At 39.4% G+C, this 23,422-nt stretch overlaps 1 protein-coding gene across 1 annotated transcript in view; it reads right to left on the bottom strand.

Annotated features, from left to right (window-relative positions):
• The window catches only part of sart3 (spliceosome associated factor 3, U4/U6 recycling protein), a 33,442-nt gene extending 10,284 nt beyond the window's left edge, over window positions 1-23,158 (bottom strand). The window contains exons 1-14 of the mRNA XM_043715811.2: window positions 22,841-23,158; window positions 20,064-20,190; window positions 19,656-19,760; window positions 18,267-18,451; window positions 16,309-16,414; window positions 14,645-14,769; window positions 10,474-10,629; window positions 9,187-9,325; window positions 7,950-8,057; window positions 6,159-6,236; window positions 4,744-4,802; window positions 3,871-3,980; window positions 3,224-3,336; window positions 468-544 (exon numbers count right to left, since the gene is read on the bottom strand). Coding sequence (XP_043571746.2) covers window positions 468-544; window positions 3,224-3,336; window positions 3,871-3,980; window positions 4,744-4,802; window positions 6,159-6,236; window positions 7,950-8,057; window positions 9,187-9,325; window positions 10,474-10,629; window positions 14,645-14,769; window positions 16,309-16,414; window positions 18,267-18,451; window positions 19,656-19,760; window positions 20,064-20,190; window positions 22,841-22,984 — 1,632 coding nt within the window. The 5' untranslated portion in view covers window positions 22,985-23,158. The remainder of the gene's footprint in view (window positions 1-467; window positions 545-3,223; window positions 3,337-3,870; window positions 3,981-4,743; window positions 4,803-6,158; window positions 6,237-7,949; window positions 8,058-9,186; window positions 9,326-10,473; window positions 10,630-14,644; window positions 14,770-16,308; window positions 16,415-18,266; window positions 18,452-19,655; window positions 19,761-20,063; window positions 20,191-22,840) is intronic.
• Between the last annotated feature and the right edge of the window lie 264 nt (window positions 23,159-23,422).

Raw genomic sequence — 23,422 nt, 5'->3', positions numbered from 1 at the left:
AGCAGCATCCATTTGTGTTGCATTGAACCTGGGAGGATACAATACAGAGAATCCAATGCCAAAAATAGGAAAGGAACTCTAGACTTCTGTGAATGGAAGTTTTTAATTCCAATGAACACACAGAAGGGAAATTCAGAGGTTAAGTCATTTCAAGACTCGTCTGCATGCCTTTCCAATGATTAGCCCAACCGCAGTTTTGGCAGAAGTTATTTGCCAGCCTCTGTCAAGGAATATTGAGAATCCGAGTGTGGATAGCACTGACTAATCATGTTAGTAACCACTCCATACCCATCAATAAAAGATGAGTCATAATCATAGAGATGTACAGCATGGAAAACAGACCCTTCGGTCCAATTCATCCATGTCGACCAGATATCCCAACTCAATCTAGTCCCACCTGCCAGCACCCGGTCCATATCCTTCCATCGAACTCACCTAGCAAAAAATACAATTCGCTACATACTTACTTTGGCTCTCTGCTCATTAACTCGGTTAAGTCGGGTCTCAGTCTTCTCTACAGCTAGGTCCCAATCTTCCAAAGAACCTGAAAAAGGGGAAAATAAAAGGATAAAACATGTTTTACTACTCAGATTGAGTTTTATTTTTCCTGTTTAAGCTTCTTCTAAATTACTGAAGGAGGTGGTTGATGCAGACTTAACAATTATTATGAAGAAAATAATTTGTTACAGAATTAACTTGGGCTTAAAAACAACCTGGCCAATAGAACTGATTCATTCTGGTTATGGACTAGACCAACCCCCTTCAAATATATCAAGGAGGACAGGCTTAGAGCCTAACGTTTGTCTTTGTTAAAAGGCAAGTTGTAAGGTGCTGTGTTCCAGTTGTAATTGAATTGGTTATACTACTCAGCTTTAAGCAAATCACACTTTACTCTTACCCTATGTTAAAAATACAAACAAGAAGAATTGGAATAACTTAACTCTACTGGAAAACTGAACAGAATAATAGATTATTTAACTACTAAATAGCAACTGTTCCAATATGGTAACATTATAAACACACCTTTGGCAAAGGCAAATTCAGTAAAATAGATTGTCTCACATGCAATTCTTGCAGCAGAGAGAACTCCAGCTTTTAGCTGTAACAGAGAAAAACACAACAGCTTCCACAACTAGTTTGCATCAACTGACCTCAGGTTTAGACTACTGAAATGAAGCTCAGCACTTCTTGGCTAAAGGCAGACAAATCAGCACTGGGTACTATTCCTGTCTGTTATTTAGTAACACATGCTCATTGTTTATATTGGACACTGGGCATAAATATGTCCTGATTGAGCCTTGACCCCTTTTTGGCCTAGTACCCACTAAATGAAGTTAATACGTGAATGGGGGTCACTTGGCTAAGGCATTGAAGTATGATTAGTACCTGTGGAACACAAGGAGTGAACATCTTCAGCACAGAACAAAAGTGAAAAAGATAAAACTTAAATTTATGTAGCAGCACCTTGTGCTCAGAATGTTTCAAATCAAACTATAAATAAGAGTCAAGTTGAAGCAAATATGGCAGCCCAATTTGAATGCAGTAAATTAACGAATGATCAGATAATTGTTTTTAATGGCAATGAAAAAAAATGTTTCCAGGATATTGGGAAACTCCTTGATTTTCTTCTTCACCAATCTTTTCAGAGATGTTAGAATTCCCTCTGGAACAGGGTGGACATGAACCCTGCGCTACACTACACTACCAATCTGCCAACAGAGCCTGTTATCACATAACACATTCACGAGATTTTGGCTTAACATCTCATCTCACGTTGTACAGCACTGAAGTGTCATCGTAGTTAACATTCTCACAATTATTGCAGGTTTTAAATCCACAACCTTTCTGACCCTTCTGAGGGTGCTACCTAGATGAGTCAAGCTGACATTTCATTAACTTTGTATAATAGGATGATGATTTATTGTACTTCATGTCTTCATACTTCCTTAAAAATCCTTCTTCCCCTCTATGCTTTACAGCTCATCTCTCCTAAAGGCTGAGTACACCTATTTGGTGTCCCAGTTCTCTGGCATTTCATACTAGTGGGTATTTCACGTGTGCAATTTCATACAGTGCAAGGTGACAGGTTATTTAACACTGTACAACTCTCAAGAAGCTGAGCTTAATGATCTAGAAATAACTTACTTTTGTGAGTTTGATAACACAAATTGATCCTATCCTTAACCAAAACCCCCTCACAAATATAGTTTCCATCCAGCGCAGAAACAATTTTTGTTTCTAATCAACTAATTAATCATAGTGCAGGAATGGAATCTGGTATCATAAGGTCTATATGAGTGAATATTAAAATATGGGAGAAAGTTTGGACTGCAGATGCTAGATCAGAGTCGAGAGCGTAGTGCTAGAAAAGCACAGCCGGTTAGGCTGCATCCGAGGAGCAGGAGAATCGGCGTTTCCTAATGATTCCTAACTGATTCCTAACGAAGGGCTTATGCCCGAAATTGCGACTCTCCTGCTCCTCGGATGCTGCCTAACCTGCTGTTTTTCCAGCACCCACACTCTTGAATATTAAATATGTATAGCATTTATTTGTGATGTCATTGGGATAGTTCATTCACTGAAGATAAGAAAGTGCAGCATTTTTGAAGGCAGAATATGTCAAAATTCTTTCAATTTCTATGAAACTACAAAGCAGAAGAACCTGAGGCTTCCCCCATCCAACGGCATTTGCTCCATAGTTTGAGAAAGAACTTATCACAACTGTTCGATGAGACAATGCAATACTGTAACTGCATTTAACTATCCATAAGTAGAATCTTGATTCTTGGCAATAAATGTGCAGTGACAAGGTCTTCTAACAAGATAAAGATGACACTTAGTTGAAGTAGCCAAATGCAGCTACTCAGTAGACCTGTCACATGGAAATTAGTGAGGTGCACTCTGGAAAAAGATTTATATCTGCAACAGGTTCCAAGCAGTACATCAACTTTCTCAGAGTCCATGGGAATGTGACAGCATTTGTATTAAGTCATTGGGAGAAAGAGACTCCTGGATTCATGTAAATATTACCCCGAGGCCTCTCATCCACTGTCTTCAATATAACTCAGTTTCAGAAATAACATTTCACAAATAACAGCACAGGCAGGGACTGTATTAACAGCTTCGTGTTCACTCAGCCTCGCTTCATTTTCAGCTTCATAATCACCTCCAAGGACTCTGGGTTTTTTAAAAATCAAGCGCTTATCATTTTACAATAACTCACCCTCCACCCTTTCAAAGGCAAGCAGCACATCACAGACATGCTCAGGATAGTCGGTGGTACATTGTACTGCTCGATGCAAGGCCTTTCTGCAGTGTTGACTGTCGCCATGAGCTCTGCAACATGCAAATACAAAGTAGGTCAAATGCTATAATATATCCAAGTACATACACAAACATTGACAGTTATGACACCTTTTATGAAACCCATAAATCCAGTGTCATTTTCTTTATCAAAAGTCTCTCTAGTCCTGTAGCCATAATTATTTTCAATAGTCTTGCTTCTTTCTTATCTGATATGGTATTAATTCCTAAAGACGTTTTAACAAGGTATAAGCTTTTAATGGCATCTCTCTCGATTTTTTAAATTGTTATTTTATTACTCCATCCACCCACCCCCTCTCTATCTTTACTTGTGAAATTTCTTTCCATAATCCTTTCAGTGCATTCTGCTAGGAGCTTGATCCGCACACAGTTTGGATGCAACCTATCCCTGTGGTAGAGATTATAAGGAATGGCAATACAGCAGTAAAAGCATCCACTGCTTGTAGACTATACTACCAGATTAGATTTGATCTTCAGACAAGGATGAAGGATAGCTTGTGAAAAATACAAATAGACTGCTGTGTGATAAAAGACTGATGCTCTTACCGCTCTAAATTGTAATATTCCAACCACATGTTGGCATATGTTGCATTTCCTTTGGTCATGATTCTGTCCCAGATTTCTCTGGCTTTCTGCATATTTTTACAGAGCCTTGCCTAGAAAATAATATATCATTGTAAGTGCATAGGTGATCACAATAATCATGATACTTCCAATAATCAAATCCAGGCAAAAGTATTCCAAACAATGGGGAACTGTCATCTAGAAGTTTATTTATCTGGGATATTTATTCAAAATCAAAAGGTCAAATGATAAGACATTGCTGGGAATTTATTACAGCTGAAAACAGAATTTATTGCTTCCTGGTAAAATTTCCCCATTGCCTCAATTGCTTTCAGAAAATGAAACAGAATCTATTAAACTGAAGCCTCTTCCAAGTTAATCTAAAAATCTTTTCATCACCTGTATGAAGACAGAACTAAGTTGAAACTTTATTGCTGGAACAGCACAGCAGGTCAGGCAGCATCCAGGGAACAGGAGATTCGACGTTTCGGGCACAGGCCCTTCTTCAGGATTCCTGAAGAAGGGCCTGTGCCCGAAACGTCGAATCTCCTGTTCCCTGGATGCTGCCTGACCTGCTGTGCTGTTCCAGCAATAAAGTTTCAACTTTGATCTCCAGCATCTGCAGACCTCACTTTCTCCTTGAAGACAGAACTACCATTCCTAAAGGTACTACACATATTTTAATGTACTAGTGCATCATTTCCTTTCAAATAGTCATCAATGAACCAAACAGAAGTAATACTTTGCATCTGCTCTTTATATTTGAAATTACATGTTCTAGGACTGTCTCACTGACGTCCTTATTACTTACTAATGTTTGAAGTATGGTCACAGTTGTTCTGTGTATAGTCTTACCTCAATCCTTGCCCAATTCTGTAAAATTGTACATGAGGGGTCCCCACTCTCACCAAATCCTGCAACAAGGCCAGAAGTCTGTCAATTTCCAATCATCCATCATTTAAAAACTAGTTCACTCGGGAATAAATCAAATAACTCCAAAATCAAGGAAAAGTATTAGATAGAATTAGGAATTAAGGCAGCAATATCTTTCATACGTACGTTGAAACCAACCGACATATGTTTACAAATATAAACATCTGTCCTGAATTATACAAGAGATAAAAATTAATGCATTTAAATAAATGGTGAGAGCACTAACTATTAGAAATTTGGCGCAACTGTAAAAGAACACCATATATTAAGCAAGGAACAAATGCACCTACCATAGACACTCTGCAAAGGGCCAGCAACATCCCTGTACTCACTGGCTGAGCTGCCACTAGCGTAATGTCAACTCCCTTTCAAGCCCAATTACACTTAGATTTTCCACTAAAGTGAGGCAACAGTATCAAAGCTACTAATTATGACAGGGTTGACAGCTGATGTAGTTTCCACTCAATGACAACATCTGTAACATGGAACTAAATTGAGATGGTAAAATAATATTTTCTAGGCACTTTCAGAAGATAATAGTATTAACTTGCTATTCTGCTTCTACACCTTAGAGATATTTAAAGAAATAAGCATCTGAGAAAGAAATAAAAGTCTAAAAGTAGTTTAAAGGTAATTGCTGTAGGGCTCTGAATAACACAGAGAGGAATATGTAGGAACACCAGCTATCATCACAAATCATTACAGCACAAAAGGAAGTAATCTGGTTAACTGTGTCCACTGTAGTTTAAACGATGGAAATATCCTATTCAACTATAAATTTATTCCAAGTATTCATCTAATTTTAGTCCTACAGAACTTCACTAGTGTTGAACAATTTATTCACTGGGCAATGTTGAGGTCCTGCAAAATTGAAAAGCATGGTATTCTGTGGTGAGGAAGTTAACAATTCTGACACAGGCCCATTAATTCTACATTTTTAACAGTCAAAATAAATAAATCTGTTCTAGAGTACAGGTGGAACACAGCACGCCCAGCAATAACTAAATAAGAGGCAGTGTAGATTAAGAAAACAAAGCTCCCAGCTGACCAATGTGATGAATATCTAAATTGCCTGACAGAATAATCGAATAAATAATACAACATTTTAAAATACACCCGAATGCTACAATGGGTTGAATAACATATTAAAAAGAAATGATCTTTAAGGAGGGAATAAATAACTTTCACCTCAAGCTCGCCTAATGTTCTGTGACACATACAAAGTACATCAGAAAATGGCAGAAATCACATTGCTCATGACTAACTGATGACAGTAATCAGTGACTACAGCAAACCTGACAGTAATTTACATTTAAAACATAAAAGCACAAACATACGTTGCTCTATATCCTGTTTCAAGTAGTCAAGACCACGACTGAAAGCTGATCTGAGCTCCTCCAGCTCTTTACTGGAATCTATTCAAATAAAATGACAACAAATTAACAGGAAAGCACATATATACAGGGAAAAAGAAAAAGAGAGTGAGAAAGAAGGGCACATCATGGTCAATCTTGTAAAATAAAGTTATGGTCTTGAATCTCAGAGCTGAAGACAATATTAACATCTATCCAGTTCTACCTCCTGTTAAAGGAGAGGTCAGTTGTTAGTGACTCAAATCTCCCACTCCTTCCTATTTGCAGTAATTCTACAACAGGCAGATGGAAAGTCAAACACGGTGTATTTCATTTGCTACAAATAAGCCATAGAAATATATAAATATGACCATAAAATGATACAACAGCTGTGGCCCTTTGGTGCTGAGTGTCATTCACTATTTTGAGTCAGAAAGGTTCTATAATCAGATCCAGCTCTAAATGTTAAGGTGACATTTGGAACTCCTTAACTTAACTCTCTGAAGTCACAAATGGATCTCTTTGTTCAAAATTTGTATGTTTCACTTTCAAATCTACAGTCAGCATCACCTATTCAAAAATTCCCCTGTCCATTTGTTTTTCAAATATTTTCTCTCAAAGGTCTTCAAATGTACTGTTGCCAACCAATTCACATGCATATTTCCAACTCCCTGGTCAATTCCCTTTCAATTAGTTCATATGCAGTTCACAATACTGAGTTTGCACTTGAAGTCAGTATGATCTCTACTTCCACAAGAATTGCAGTTTGTGCCCCCTTACAGTGCTCAGTATTTTCAAAATACTCAACTTTATGTCTCACCATCTTCCTTCACCACCTTTCCTCCATGTTCCAACTCCACAGGATTGACCTTATTTCCCTCCACTGCTGCCTGCCTCAGTGCAACCAATGAACCTTAAAACAAAATGCTTTCCCCACCAGCCACACCTCCCCTCACTCCCAACACGACATCCCCTCAAAAAAAACTTTTCCTCCCTCACATCCAGAATCCCCTAAGATTTCAGCTTGGTTGCTTCTTTCACACCTGCCTCCAGCAAAATTATCCACAATCCTGATTTGTGCGACCAGAAGCTAATGACACCCTGTTATACTACTACACAACTTCATTCAATCCAGGTTTAGACTGAGCAACAATTGTCACTAACCTAACAACAGATAAGCAGATTTTTACCCCCATCTAAAACTGTTTCTTTAATGCCAACTTAATTTCCCAACCTTGAACGAGGCTGTACACAACCACAGAGTCCAGTCCATCCCTTGGCTGAATCTGAAAACTGTTAGCCTATCCATTACTATGACTGCTTATATTTAATCTTGCATCAAATTTCACCCCTACCTCACCTAAACAGTCAATAAAAGATGCAGTCTAACTCCATTAACCTCAGCCACTATGTATTTCATCACATCACCAAATTTCACCTCAACCTACTCCAACTTCACAATTCAGTACCTCAGTTTCTATCACCTTTCAATTTTCCAAAAGATCATCAGCATGGGACCAGTCCTGCAAGTCCAGTACTTTCACTATCACAACCTGTTGCTGAATACTTTGTAGATAAACAACATTTGATTCTTCACATCTTTAATCTGTATCAAGCTTTAGCATTCCTGCAGGATGATACACTCTTCCCCCAATCAGAAGTTACCATTTTCAACATCACTTCATTTCCATTACCATACTTACAGTTTCTCATTGTTTCATAACATTGTCAGTGAGATAGGGCTAAAGATGAAGACAGGTCACTTTTACGCTGTACCTTGGCTGAAATTGACTCTCCGTCTCAGGTAGTCGAGATATGCTTGCCAAAGCTCCACATAGTCTGTAGCCTGGATAAACCCAGCATTCAACGCTTTTTCAAAGGTTTCTATCAATTACAATAAAAACACAGTCAGTTCCATATATATTATTCCTACAGGTAACATCTAAGAGTAACTATACAATATCATAGAATGTCATAATTCAATGTCCTAAAACTTTATAAACATCCATCTCACATTGAGGTGATGCATGAATCAACTTCCATAGCTATCCTGACTACAATTCCTCCCAGTGTCTTGTCAGCATTCTATTATATTTTCCAAGTTTCTTTGTATTGACAATGTGATATTTCATATCAGATATGCTTATCTTCACCTTTAACCACATGGATGCCACTTCCACGGTATACAGTTACATTACCACATGTGCCCCATTTTCTGCACATCTGTTGTCATTCTTCCACTCCCTTCAGAACCACAATAGGTTTCTCCTTGTTCTGACCTACTGTCCCTCCCAGCCTCCAAAATGCAACAGATTGTCCTCCATCATTTCTGTACACCTCCAGAGGGACACCACCAAAAATTGCATCATCCACCTCCAACCTTCTGCACACTGAAGAGAATATTTCCTCCATTACATAGTGGTCCATGTTTCAATCAGCCCAAATACTTCCTCCCCATCCCTTGGCATCTCCACTTGGCACACTTTTATCACCAATCAGGGTGCCAAGCAGTCCTATTAGATGAATCAGAGATTTACTATTCTTTTTCAATTTAGGATAGTTTAACTACTGCCCATGATACAGTCTTCTCCATACTGGTAAGATAAAATGGCAGCTGGAACGTGATCATTCAGCCTTCTAGGAGGATGCTAGTATTGGACTGAGGTGGACAAAGTTAAAAATGACACAACAGCAGGCTATAGTCCAACAGGTTTAATTGGAAGTACAAACTTTCAGAGCACTGCTCATTCAAGGAGCAGTGCTCTAAAAGCTAGAGTTTCCAAATAAACCTGTTGGACTATAACCTGGTGTTGTGTAATTTTTAAACTTTGTTCACTCAACACAACCATGAGGACTCGATCATTTACAGTCTTCCGGACTCATTTTGATTGAGTGGAAAAAGGAATGAAAGTAAATTAGAAAGTAAATTAGAAGGAATTCTGCTCTCTCTGCCTAAACATAAAACTAATTAAAGCTTTCCTAATACAATGTACTGTTCTTGGCACAGGGTTACCTGTTATAACTTTGTGTTCAGCTCTGTGTCGTTCCAGTGCTAGAAGATAGCGTTTCCACAACCCAACTATCCAAGGGCAATTTCGAACAGCACGTTCATGTGCAGACAAAACTAGATCTTTAATCTTCAGCTGTCTGTCCTGGAATGGCAAACGTACAACAGTATATGGCGTGGAATCAAATCAATAGTCAAGATTGTGTAGAGGTACAAGGAAAAAAGACATCATAAAGCAGTATGTCACATAACTCTACTCCAACAAAAGTCTATGTACACTGTTCCACAGTCATGAAATCGATCACTTTATTCAGTGTGAAAGAACAGCAGAAACTATATTTCCAGAAAACAAACTTTAATGTATTCAACTAAAGGTAAATCAATGAACCAAATCACTTTATTTCACATTCTCAGTTTTATTCAGAGGAAAAAAGTGGCACCCTGCATATTACCTGTTGAAAGCAAATCAAAGAACAGATGTTCTGCATTATAATGAACAGGATTATTTATGATGAGAGTCGGTCTACTAAGGGGATTTGGGATGGGCGTTCTAAAACCTTGCCAACTAATGGTGGACCAATATGTCAGAGGTCCTGTCTTCTTTGGAAAATGTGTAATCAGAAGGGAGGTTTCTCTGTAGTCCAACTAAGTGGTGGTCTGAAACTGCTCAGCATTTATTGAAGATAACAGGCACTAACAGGGTCCCTAATTTACTTAAGGGAACGTGCACTTATGAACATGATCCTATACTTGGTTTCAATCTTTAAAGATCCCACATAAAAATATTTCCTGCACTTACGAGCGGTTGCTTTCCATTGTATTCCATTTTGCATACAAATCTACTTCCACGAGCAGACTCCATTTGCAACCTGGGGACTGCCTGTGCTATAAGATTCCAGCAGACCATGGAATCTTTTAGCTTAAATCTCCATTGCCAATGACAAAATGCCAATGTGCTATTCGCCATTCTTAATCTATCCATCCAGAATGATCAGAAAACCCAATATTACAACATTCAGCTGGTCCCAAAAATGCTCACAGGATTGATGTCTCCAATCTAATCCATGAACTGACCATCTCTGTATTAAAATCAATTTCCTCAGACTCCTTTTAAACCCAAGGCTACATCTCAATCTCAAGATGTAAAATATCCAATAGTATTAGGTTAAGAGGAGCAGGGGAATTTGGCTTGTTTCCTGGCTAACAATGACCCCAATCAATATCTGCTCACAAAAACCAGTAATAATACTCCAATGCTCAACCAAAGGTCACTTTCTTAGGGAAATTCCTTACCAGATACAGAGTGAAACGTGCCCATAAGTCTGGCACTAAACAGTTCTCGGACAATGCCCGTTCAAAGATTATCTGAATTCGTGCTGGATCGCCTTCCTTCATTTCAAAGTCAATGTAAACTTGATATTCTGCTAGTTTGGGAGGATCTGCTACCAACTGTAATGGAACAAACAAAAAAAGAAGTCATTTAGCAAACATACTACTCCATAATAATTGTTTCAAAGGCAAGATGAAGTTTTGTTTTAAAAGATCAAATATTTCAGTGTTCATTACAGAAACTGTTTCTCACTCTACAGATGCTGCTTGAGTTGTGAAGTATTTTCAGCATTTCCTATTCAGATTTCTGGAATCTGAAACCTTCTGTTTGTGCATTAGTACCCAATTCATCAAACTGGAAACCACATCACAATGGTAAACCTAACTGGCAAATCTAATGCAAGGATGGGATGAACTATTTTTGATGCAACTGTAGAATAATGCCCTACAGCATAAGTTGGACTAAATGAATGCTCCACACAATGAATGTCCAGAAACCAGGATCAATGTTATCTAACTCTCAGAACAAGTAACATCTTTCTACAGCACCTTCCAAACCCAGAATCTCCAGAATCTAGAAGGATAACAGCAGCAGTCTCATGGGAACACCACCACCTGCCAGTAGCTCCCCTGGCCACACACTGTCTTGCTTTGAAACCATATTACAATTTCCACAATGTCATTGGCTGAAAATCCCAAAACTTCCTTCCAAACTACACAGAGCTTACCTACACACAAGAACAAATAGGCAGCTCACAATCCCCTTCTCAAGGGCAATTAGAGATGGATGGGCCAAAAACAGCCACTTCCCATGAGCAAATAAACAAAAACCACAATAACCAACAGAACAGCTCAGTCAGCAAGCCCTGCTGCTTAAATCTTTAACAGAAACAGAAATATAAATGAACGTGGTAATTTTGTCTGGGCTCCATTACAGGAAAATGAATTGACATCAAAGAGATATATAAAAGTACACAGGGCAGCACAGTCATACAGATTGGGCAGCATGGTGGCACAGTGATTAACACTGCTGCCTCATAGCACCAGAGGCTCGGATTCAATTCCAGCCTTGGGTGATCGTTTCAAGTTTGCATATTCTCCACATGTATATGTGGATTTCCTTCAGGTGCTCCAGTTTCCTCCCACAGTCTAAAGACGTACCGGTTGGGTGGACTGGCCTTGCTAAATTGCCTGTAGCATCCAGGGATGTACAGGCTAAGTAAGTTAGCCAATGTAAATGTTGGGATATTAGGATTTTCTTTTTCCTGGGGGGGGGGGGGGGGGGGTTTCTTGGGTGGGATGCTCTTCAGAGGATCAGTATCAATATGATGGGCCAAATGGCATATTTCCACACTGTAAGGATTCTATGATTCTACAAAATCCACAATGGAAAGGCTTATTCTTATTTCCAACATCCAGGGAGCACTTCTGACAGGTCACGTTCTAGAGTTTTATGTTTAGGAAAAAAGACCAACAGTATGCCTTTACTGACATTATTGTATTGATCAATTGGGCTAACTATACGGGATAAGAATGCGAATACACCTTAAAAACACCTAAAATGCCCGGGAAAGATTAATCACAAGGGTGCCCAATTGAAAGAAAGTCGGCCCAATACATGGGAGACAGAAATTCTTGAGCAGCTGTTCCACTAATCATTGATTTTGTGTCTTCAGTATCTGACTATGCAATAATCAATAAGTTAATTTAATATGTGGAATTGAAAGCTTTGCTAGCATGTCAACTACTTCTCACAAGCTATACATGATTGACACAGACCAAATAAAATAAGACACTAAATATTCTTCAAATTGAATAAAATCCTGAATGGATTGTAATCATTTTGGCAGTCAGATCTAGGCTATCTCATGATCCTGGAATAAAACTAACCAACTAACCTTTCTCTTTAATCCACTGGGTTTTTTTTAAGGTAAAAACAATGACTGCAGATGCTGGAAACCAGAATCTGGATTAGTGGTGCTGGAAGAGCACAGCAGTTCAGGCAGCATCCAAGGAGCAGCGAAATCAACGTTTCGGGCAAAAGCCCTTCATCCGGAATCACTATTTGCTGAATTGCACATTTTTATTCAAAATGCAAACAACAGCGAAAAACATCAAGGTTGCCACAAAGATTGAACGATCAATTGCTATCAGTGAATTTTAAAGTTAATTTTCTTTTGTGACAGTGGATGCACTGGTATTCATCTTTTAAGATTTTATAGATTCTGAAACAGTTCCAATGGATAGGAGTGTAGCTAATGTAACCCCTCTGTTTTAAAAAAAGGAGGTAGAGAGGAAAACAGAACTATAGACCAAATAGCCTGACAACAATAGTGGAGAAAATGCTAGAGTCCATGTAAAAGATTTAAAAGCAGAGTATTTGGAAAACAATAACAAGATTTAACACAGTCAGCATGCATTTATGAAAGTGAAATCATACTTGACAAATATATTGGAATTTTTCAAAGATCTAACAAGAGGAGTTAATCAGGGAGAGCCAGTGGATGTGATATACCTGGACTTTCAGAAGGCTTTCCAGAAGGTCCCACACAAGAGGTTAGCAGGAAAAATTAAAGCACATGGGATTAAGAGTATTGTACTGACACGGATATAGAACTGGTTGGCAGACAGGGAAATAAAGAGAAGGATTAAACAGATCTTTTTTTTTTGAGAGGCAATCAGTGACTACTAGCATACTGCAGGGATCAGAGCATGGACCACAGCTACTGACAATGTGTATTAATGAGTTAGATGATGGAACTACATGTAACATCTCCAAATTTGCAATTCACAAAGCTGGGAGGGAGGGTGGGGGAACTGTGAGGAGGATGCCGATATGCTTCAGTGTTATTTGGACAAGTTGAGTGCATGGTAAATGCATGGCAGTTGAAGAACAATGTGGATAAGTGTGAGGTTATCCACTTGGGTAGCAAAAACAGGAAGGCAGATTATGTGAATGGTGAGAGATTGGGAAAGGTGCAGATGCAATGAAGCATGGGTGTCCTTGTACATTGGACACTGAAAGTAAGCATGTAGGTGCAGCAGGTGGAAAAGAAGGCTAATGGTATGTTGACCTTCACAGTGAGAGGATTTCAAATGCAGGAGGATTTGACATGTCACCGTCTAAATATTATGTGCAATTTTGGTCTCCTTAACTGAGAAAGAATGTTCTGACTATGGAGAGAGTGCAACAAAGGTTTACCAGACTAATTACTGGGATGTCAGGAATTTGGGACGGCACAGTGGCTCAGTGGTTAGTACTGCTGCTTCACAGCACCAGGGACCTGGGTTCGATTCTAGCCTCGGGTAACTGTCTGTCTGTGTAATATTTGCACAGTCTTCCCATGTCTGCATGGGTTTCTTCCCGGTGCTCCGGTTTTCTCCCATAATCCAAAGATGTGCAGGTTAGGTGAATTGGATGCGCTAAATCAGGGATGTACAAGTTTGGTACATGAGACAGGGTTAAATGTAGAGTAATAGGATAGTGAAATGGGTCTGGGTGGGATACTCTTCGGAGGGTCGGTATGGACTAGTTGGGCCAAACGGCCTGTTTCCACACAATAGGGATTCTTAAAAAAAATTATATATCAGCCATGATCGAATGGTGGAGCAGACTCGATGGGCCGAATGGCCTAATTCTGTTCCTATGTCTTATGTACTTATGAACATATAAAGAGAGACTGGATTGGTTAGAACTACTTTCATTGGAAATCAGAAGAATGAGGGTGATCTCATAGAAATCTATGTTCCCAATCCAGAACCAGGGGTCACACTTTAAAGATATGGGGTAGGTCATTTAGGACTGCAAGGAGAAGAAATTCCTTCGCCCAAATAACGGTGAGCCTGTGGAAATTCTTTGCCACAGAAAGCGTTTGAGACCAAAACTTGAATATTTTCAAGAAGGAAGTAGACATACTTCTTAGGGCTAAAGGAATCAAAGGATATAGGAAGAAAGCTGGAACAGGGTATTGAATTGGATGATCAGCCATGATCATACTGATTGGTGAAGCAGGCTGGAAGAGTTGAATGGCCTATGTTTGCGTCTATTTTCTATGTTCATTTAATATGAACTGGCCCCTAACGAAGAACAAACCTCCAGTACTCAAAAACTAGAATAACAAAGTTCAAATTGTACCAGACTTTCTTCAAAGGGCTTGCGTTTTTCCATCTGCTGCAGGGCCTTCTTGTACATTTGTGTCACAGATTCACTGGGTAGCTCATCAGCCCATTCCTCATATTCAGCATATGTGGTCTCCATATCTATATGGGGCACAGACAGACAGTAGCAAGTGATATTTCACTCTTCTTGATCAAAATCACAGCCAAGACTAGTCTTCAGATAACAACTCCACAATATCAAGATACCTGCATTTTGTCTTAAGTAATGTGGGCGGCACGGTGGTACAGTGGTTAGCACTGCTGCCTCGCAGCGTCAGAGACCCGGGTTCAATTCCCGCCTCAGGCGACTGACTGTGTGGAGTTTGCACGTTCTCCCCGTGTCTGCGTGGGTTTCCTCCGGGTGCTCCGGTTTCCTCCCACAGTCACAAAGATGTGCAGGTCAGGTGAATTGGCCATGCTAAATTGCCCGTAGTGTTAGGTAAGGGGTAAATGTAGGGGTATGGGTGGGTTACACTTCGGCGGGTCGGTGTGGACTTGTTGGGCCGAAGGGCCTGTTTCCACACTGTAAGTAATCTAATCTAATCTAATCTAATCTAATCAATGTATATGGCTTGCCCATACACTGACCCTCTCTCAAGAAGGAAAGCACAATCAATGCCTTAGATTTCTGGACGCTTCCTGCTGTCCCATTCTTTGAAGACCACTGGGTGCTGTAACATCAGCCAGAACAGACAGCACTGATCATTTCCTTTCTTCTTGCTTCCAAAATACAGAGTTCTTAACCCTGCAACCTTGCCAAGAGCTACTTATACCCAGAGAGGTGTGGCCATAAGGATCAAACATTTGCCAAACATGAGGTAAACCTCAAAATATAAATAACAAGGCCGATGAACTTGCTCCAACAATCTCATAGGCCTTGAACATGTAAACAGTAAACCCATGGGATACTCTCCAATCCAATTACACTGTCATTTTAGTCTGCGCAAAGTGGGGGAATTATTGAAAGACTGGTCCAGTCTCTTACTCCCTATGGCTCCTCCTTTACACATATTTTTAGTTTGGGATCTCTTGAGCAACATACTAGTAGGCAGCCAGCAAATAATTAGAGGGAAAAATAGCAACAAGTAATTTTTTTTTAAACATCTTAAGAGATTGTCACTAAGTTTAGAAGCCAGTTCTACAGTATTTCATGGTCGATGCAACTCACTGGAGCAGTCTCATTTGGAATATATTGTAAATATTGCAAAACAGCATTGAGAAAAATAGAGTCAATGGTGAGTGGAGGGCCCTGAGGCTCCAGAATTAAGTATGGGCTATGCTGACATAACTGGCAGATTTATAACCCTTAGTATTGCAGGAGAAACTATTCCCAGGAATACAATTAGTGCCCTTTGGTGAAAGGTATGAACCATGCAGATACAATAAAATTAATTCACTTTTGTGCTAATGATTAAACAATCTAAAGATAAAAGGTTGGTACACACATAAAAGTTCCAACAGTCTGTTGGGAGCAATGGGCATGTGGTAGAATCTCCTTGCCTAATTTATGTCGATTCATCAATTATAAGAGATTTATAAGTGCCTATCTAACACTTACTCGTACTCAAAACAAATTCAACATAACTTTACAATTCCCATAGGATGCACAGTTAGCCGTAAGTAAATTCAAAAGTACTTTACCAAGCAAAGGGACGCCCAGCTGCCTCTTGAAGAGTGTGTGTATCCGCTCAAGCTGTGCATTCACCATCTCCTGCTGTTCTGGAGTCAAAATGCTACCGGGTGAGGCCTGACGGAGGAAAGACTTTCATTTAATTAAACTGCCAGTTCCTGGATTGAAATAGGGGGACTCACTTAGACATTCCAGCTCACCCCAATCTTCTTAAACACTGTGTTTGTAAGCAAACAATTTAGATTTTCACATCAACCAGGAGAAAATTTCAAAAGTTGACAACACTACCAGACCGCATTTGCAGCAGTCTCCCTGTTACTCACAGTATCTACATAGCTCAGGAATTGCAGTTCCTTACTCAAATACTTTTGAAACATTTTTTTGAAAATTATAATGAAGCAATTCAATATTTCTGTTCAGTATTTTCTAGTTCAATGGGGTACAGAACATGAAATAGAAGTTTACAAAATTATGAGAAACATACTAGATAGTTGGAGTCTTTTTCCCAGGGTAGAAAGTCAATTACAAGAGGGCATAGGTTTAAAGCAAAAGGGGGAGAATTTAAAGGAGATGTGAGAGGCAAGTGTTTCTTTTACACAGGCAGAGCACAGTAAATGCCTGGAAGCGTTGCCAGAGGAGGTGATAGAAGCAGAAACAATAGCACCGTGTAAGAGATATCTTGACAGATACAAGATGGACCACGTGGTGGCAAAAGATTTATATTTTAGAAAAGACTTTGTGAGTCAGTGCAGGCCTGGTGGACCAAAGGGCCTGTACCAAAGAGGCTATACTGTTCTTTGTTTAGAAATATAAACATATACCAAATCCAGTGAGAATTAGCAACCTGAAGGTTTAGTATTGCTACTCATTCACAATTTCAAATTAATTATGAGGAGATGGTGGCATCGTGGTAACGTTACTGGACTAGCAATCCAGAGATCCAGGGACATGGGCTCAAATAATGACAGCTAATGGGACTTAACTCAATTAATAAATCCAAAGTATAAGATATTGTCACCAGACTAGCTATCATCAAAACTAACACTGATTGTCATAAAAACCTATCAGTAAGGTTCTTTATGGAAGGAAATCTGCTGTCCTTTCCTGATATGGCTTATACTTGGCTCTGGATCCACAGCAATGTGATTGACTTTTAACTGCCCTCTGAAATGGCCAAATAAGCCACTCAGTTCAAAGGCAATTGGAGATGGGCAGCCAATGCTGGCTGAGCCAGTGGCACCTACATCCCATGAAGCAATACAAGAGAAACAGTTGTACATGAATAAAATATCTGTGTAAGCATCCAAAGAAAAAACTTCATGTCATTCTTCCACTGAAGGAAATATCACTGGTAAACTTAAGTAAATAATTCACCAAAGGTAAAAGCAAGATACAGTGCTGCCACGGGCTTGTGAACATTGTTTCATCATTGAGACCCACATGCAAATCCAATACACATACTGGGGTAAAGTGCTCCTTTCTATTAGCTAAAAATTAGTTTGAATCATCTCAATCTAGTTCCTAAACAATATGGATCAGCAGAACAATAGTCAAGGATTTGGCAATAAAATCTCATTTTCAGACTGGGAATAACAACAGTCGCAAACAAAATTGCTGCACTGCTGCTATTTGATTTGTAGTCAAACTATTTATTTCAAATCAATTTGAAAACACAAAATGGAAGTCATCCCACTCCCTGGTACTGAATTCCCTTGACCAAAATCAATATATTCAAATTGTGGGCATAGGTGGAGAAACCCACATTTAAATAGTTTTCAACAAATGAATAAACAAAGAAAACAATGTACATAATCACATATATTCTATGGCATATCATATATTCTGTATATTCTATACTACTAACCAATTATTTCTTGTCAGTTTGCATTTTGCTTCATGCCACACACAGTGCGTTTACAAATTTATCATTAATTCACATTAAATTAATCTGGATTTCAGATTCCCTTACCTGTAAGGTTCCTAAAATAGCATTTTCAAATTCTCTAAATGCTTCCCAGATTGCTACTCCTTTTGTCATATGTAATCCAGCAGCAGTTAAAGCTCGATCAAATATTGCACGAGCTCGCTCAATACCACCTTGCTGACCAATCCCACCGATGGAGTACTGGGCATATTCCAGCCATATCTCAGGACCTGTAACGAAAATTATTTACTAACATTATTGTGCATCAAAACAGAATTAAAATAGTCCACGCATTCTGACAACCAATTCTTCAAGTGAGCACCCTGTAACAATTTCAGAGGATTTCACCAATAGTGTTGCATACATAGCAAATCTACTTTTCTGCAAGTATGAGGTGGGGGTGGGGGTGGGGGGGGTGGAATATCTCCTTCAGCAGGAGACATCATTAACTGCATAACTGCAGTAAAATATTTTCCCACAGGACTAGACTCTGCTGTGGAACAATCTCATGTGACAGTCTATTAGGCTCAGTTACTGTATTGTGGGATAACTGATCATAAATGTTCATTCACTTTCTTCTATTTTTAGAAGAAATGTTAACCTAATTATTCCAAACAAGTTAATACCTTTACTAAAATACAGCAGAAGGTAACTTTAGACAAACTTAAGCACGTTTATCCCATGATATTGTTTTCAAGGTCTAAATGGGCATTGATTTTTACATCCTGGTTGTTCCACAATGGAGTTAACAAAGCCTACCACACTGTGGAGCCAATCCAAATTATGCTTTCTATCCAGTGGGATGTGTTTAGTATGGTATAAAATCAAGACTTTAGATAACTAAAAATTCCTTGCAAACTCATTAGGAATCTATTCATGAAGATATCTTTGCAGATTCAACAGCTGAGTGCCACCTACCTAGAGATTACCAGTATCTGAAAGTTCTGTAGTTGGGTCAGCTTAAATGCCTGAATGAACAACAGGGAACATGTCTATCACAGTAATTTCAATTGTTTCTAATACAGGGAGCTTCATCATACTGTCATACTATATCATCACTTCCAGTTAAATTAATTATTTGATTATTTGTCTGCTTGGGTTTTTAATTTCCTAGTTAACCAGCCCTTGATTTAAAGCTGAGAGTGTGTGTAAGAGGAGAACTAACTTTCAGGATAACATAATTTGAAATTACATATAGTCTGCACATTATGTCTTTTAACACATTAATAAATTAATAAACATCAAAGTCTCTTTCCTTTTTTCCACTTCATTTCACGGTGGGGGGAGGGGGAGCGAGGAAGATTAATATTCAACAGGTAACAGGTATGACCAATCCGCAGGACAACAGTGAGAGGTGTTTGCCTTCACCAAAGAAAGCTGCGATTGCCCACTTTTAGGAGTCAGACAAACATTTAAGTGTAAAAAGGAACTTACAAATATAATCTTTGATGGCCTTCTCAAAGAGTTCATAAACATTCTCTCTGTCGGCTGTTCCCTCTGCCATTAGAATCTCATCCTTCAGCCAGTCCAACCAAAGCTCTGCAAAACAGAATAGGATTTGTTTCCCAATAAAACATAATCTTCACAAACAGCATTAGTCAGGATGACATGAACTATGGCTTTGTGGTTGCCATATCAATACCAGAATGTTCACATAATCAGTCTCCAAGAAAAAGGAGAAATTTTAAAAATCACAACTAAAAACACAACCAAAATCTTGTGAAAGTGGATTAATTCTTCAATTTTTTTATCAGCAGGTTGTTTATAAATGTGTGAACAAACTCTGATCCACTTTACAAACCAGGTTTCATCTGGCATTGTAACTAATAATTATACTCCTACCTTCTGTAAGGGGGAATAGTTCACTCATCTTCTGTCGAGCAGCTCGTAATTTCTCCAGTTCCCCCTCTTGACGCAACAATTTAATTAGATCCACGTGACAGTTGTAATCATAGGCACTGATGGAAAGCTAAAAGAAACAGGGCACAGATTACTGATGTTCCCATGCCAGTGTTACTAGGACTACTTAAAATCTATTATTTTATTTAACTTTTTAATAGCCAGTTAGTTATAAATAAGTCTGCTTCTCACTTTTTAACTTATCATACACATCAGATAAAAATAGGTGCCTATTCAGTCTTTGGCAAATCATGACAACTGTGTTAATGCTACAAAGTGAAAACACAAAGCTTCCTGGCCAATGGCACAACAAGCATAAAACCATAAATCAGAAATAAAATGCTTTAAACAGATGAACGGTTTTTAAAAGTACCCCTTCCTTCATGTCAGATTATACATTATTTTACATTGCTGCACAGGACCACTCTACCATGAAAACCACAGTACATTCTTCCATGAAATTGTAGACTTATTGCTCTGAGGGCACTAAGTCTCGGTAACCATAGGATCAAATCAGAGGTAAGTGACTGACTTGCCTGTGTCTTTCTGCTTCTTATTGAAAAAACTATTTAGAATAAATCAAATTTCAGTACTTCATCTTACATAAAGTATTTCAGTCAAATTGTGGTATTTGCCATAATTGGACCTGGTAGCCCAAGTGGAACAAAGTACTACCAGTACGTATATGGGATACAGTTAAAAATCGCACAACACCAAGTTATAGTCCAACAGGTTTATTTGGATTATAACCTGGTGTCGTGTGATTTTTAACAGGGATTTTTAACCCTGCCCACCCCAGTCCAACACTGGCACTTCCATATCATAAATGGGATACAACATAAAGAATTACGATACTATTCACTTGTGTCTCACTCAGTTTACATACTGAAACTGCTGTGAAAGTTGTTGACATGAGAATATAACTGGCAAACTATAAACCTTCCAGAGCTAAACACTTCTTATATATCCCTGAAATGCAACAATTTTCAAACAAATGCTCTCACTTTAGACAATGAAGGTGAATCCTGTCAGTCTTTTTTAAACTTTCATATGTATGAGCTCAGAGATCTCATGCTCTGGTGAAATTTGCTTGCAATAGGGTTGACTTAAATATCACCTCATTAGACTGGTTCATCACACTTCTGGCACTCAAATCTTTCACAATAGCACCGAAAAGGATAAGCAGCAGATATTTTGGAATTAAAGTGTCCCAAATTCTTGAGATGTGTCTTTAGTCCCGATCAAGACTATTTAAAGTTTAGCAGCGATCAGAGGGTCTTGACAAACATTGAAAACAGGAGTATGAGTAGGCCATTCGGTCTTTCAAGCCTGCTCTGCTTTTCAATATAATCATGGCTGATCATCCTACTCATTATCCTGTTCGCACTTTCTCTACAAACCTTTTGATCCTTTAGCCCCAAGAACAATGCCTAATTCCTTCTTGAAAACATTTTATGTCTTACCTTTAACTGCTTTCATTGGCAGATAATTCCACAGATCACTCGGCTAGGTGAAGACATTTCTCATTTCCGTCCTTAATGGCCTATCTCATATTCTTAAACCATGACCTCTGGTTCTGTATTCCTCTTATTGGAAACAATCTTCCTGCATGTAGTCTGCACAGTCCTGTTAGAAGATTACCACCTCATGCTTGTAAACTTCAGTGAAGATAGTCCTAATTGAGCCAATCTTTTCATACATCAGTCCTGCTGTTCTCAGAAACTTTTGCTGCACAATCTCCATAGCCAGAACATCATTCCTCAGGTAAGGAGATTAAAACTGCACACAATACTCCAAATGCGGTCACATCAAGGCCCTGTACATTTGCAACAAGACATCCCTGCTTCTGCACTTGGATCTTCTCACTATGAAGGCCACCTGTTTTTCTTTACTGCTACACCTGCACACTTACATTCACTGACTCTCTACAAGCACACCATTTAGATAATTATCAGCCTTCTTGCTTTTGTTACCAAAGTGGATAATCACACCTTTATCCACATTACACTCCATCTGGCAAGCATTTGCTCACTCATTCAACATGTCCAAATAGGCATCCCCGCATCCTCCTTACAGCTCACCATGCATCACCTCCTCCCCTGCCAACTTGGCTTTGTGTCATCTACAAACTTGGAGATATTACATTTAATTCCCTTATCTAAATCGATTATGTGTATTGCAAATAGCCAGGTCCAAACATTGATCCCACTAGTCACTGACTGCCAGTGAGATTTAATGTGAGTCAAGGCATATGCTTCAAATCATTTTGATTTTATTGGTCATGACTTGATCATATGTACATAACTAGAAAATGGGCCATTCATATAAGTCAGCATAAAGCTACTTTATTATTCCCCATCAGAAGACTATATTTTCTCTCTGTAAAAAAACTGACCAAGTGGTTTTCAAGTGACTCTTGAGGGGAGCTTGAGATGTTTGTTACACTTCATCAATCAACAAGAAGTGTTTTGTTTTGTGTCTTTCTGTAAGGTGAGCAGTTCAGGCGGGCAGAGAGTTTTGGGGCGAGGGTGCGGGGGATTGAGGGGCATGGTGGATTGGGGCGAGGGGGCAGGGAAGTGGAGGTGTCAGGGAGATTGGGGTGAGGGCACGGGGGGGGGGGGGGTGGAGTAGGCGGTGGGATTGGGGTGAGGGGGATCAGGAGAGGTTGGGCTACAGTTTTAAATCCCGCGGGCTCTCTCCCGCCCGACATCACGTCGCACCTGCTCTTCCAACCGCTGAATTTCCGCCTCGTTTTCTTGCTCATCTTCTGAAGAGTCTTCCATTTCCTCCTCCGAGTCACCCCCACTTCCAACCTCCAATTCCTCGGCCTCACTCGACCGTCGCCTCCCGATAGTCGCCATCATGCGAAGCAGTGCGGGGAAGGCCAAGTCGCCCGATCAAATGAAACATTCCACATCCCGAGAAACACAACTTCCTCTTGTAGAACAATTCCTTATTTTAATCAAAGCTTCAAACTGAAGTACAATCCCACACATTAGAGCGGGACTGTCTAAAACAGATATTTTCGGGTGAATATGGGATAATTGGGCGTAATATATACATCATAAACACGCGACTTGTGGGCTTTAATGAAACGGACGATTGAAGATGACGACAGCGGGGTATTATTGTCACCATCTTGGTAAGGGCACTGAGAGCGTCGACGTTTTGTTTACCACGTTGAGCACTTTTCCGTTGGCAACGCAACCGCGCAAGGAGGCGTGGCCAGACTGCCCGACGTAAGAGGCGTTGCAGGTCTTTTCGGTCACAACGTGTGGGCGTGTTTATGCGGTGTCGCGCAT

Source organism: Chiloscyllium plagiosum, unplaced genomic scaffold (genome assembly GCF_037043375.1).
Source record: "Chiloscyllium plagiosum isolate Xiang-an unplaced genomic scaffold, Cpla_swu_hap1 HiC_scaffold_24, whole genome shotgun sequence".
NCBI lineage: Eukaryota > Metazoa > Chordata > Chondrichthyes > Orectolobiformes > Hemiscylliidae > Chiloscyllium > Chiloscyllium plagiosum.
This window is presented reverse-complemented; position numbering and strand designations above follow the sequence as displayed.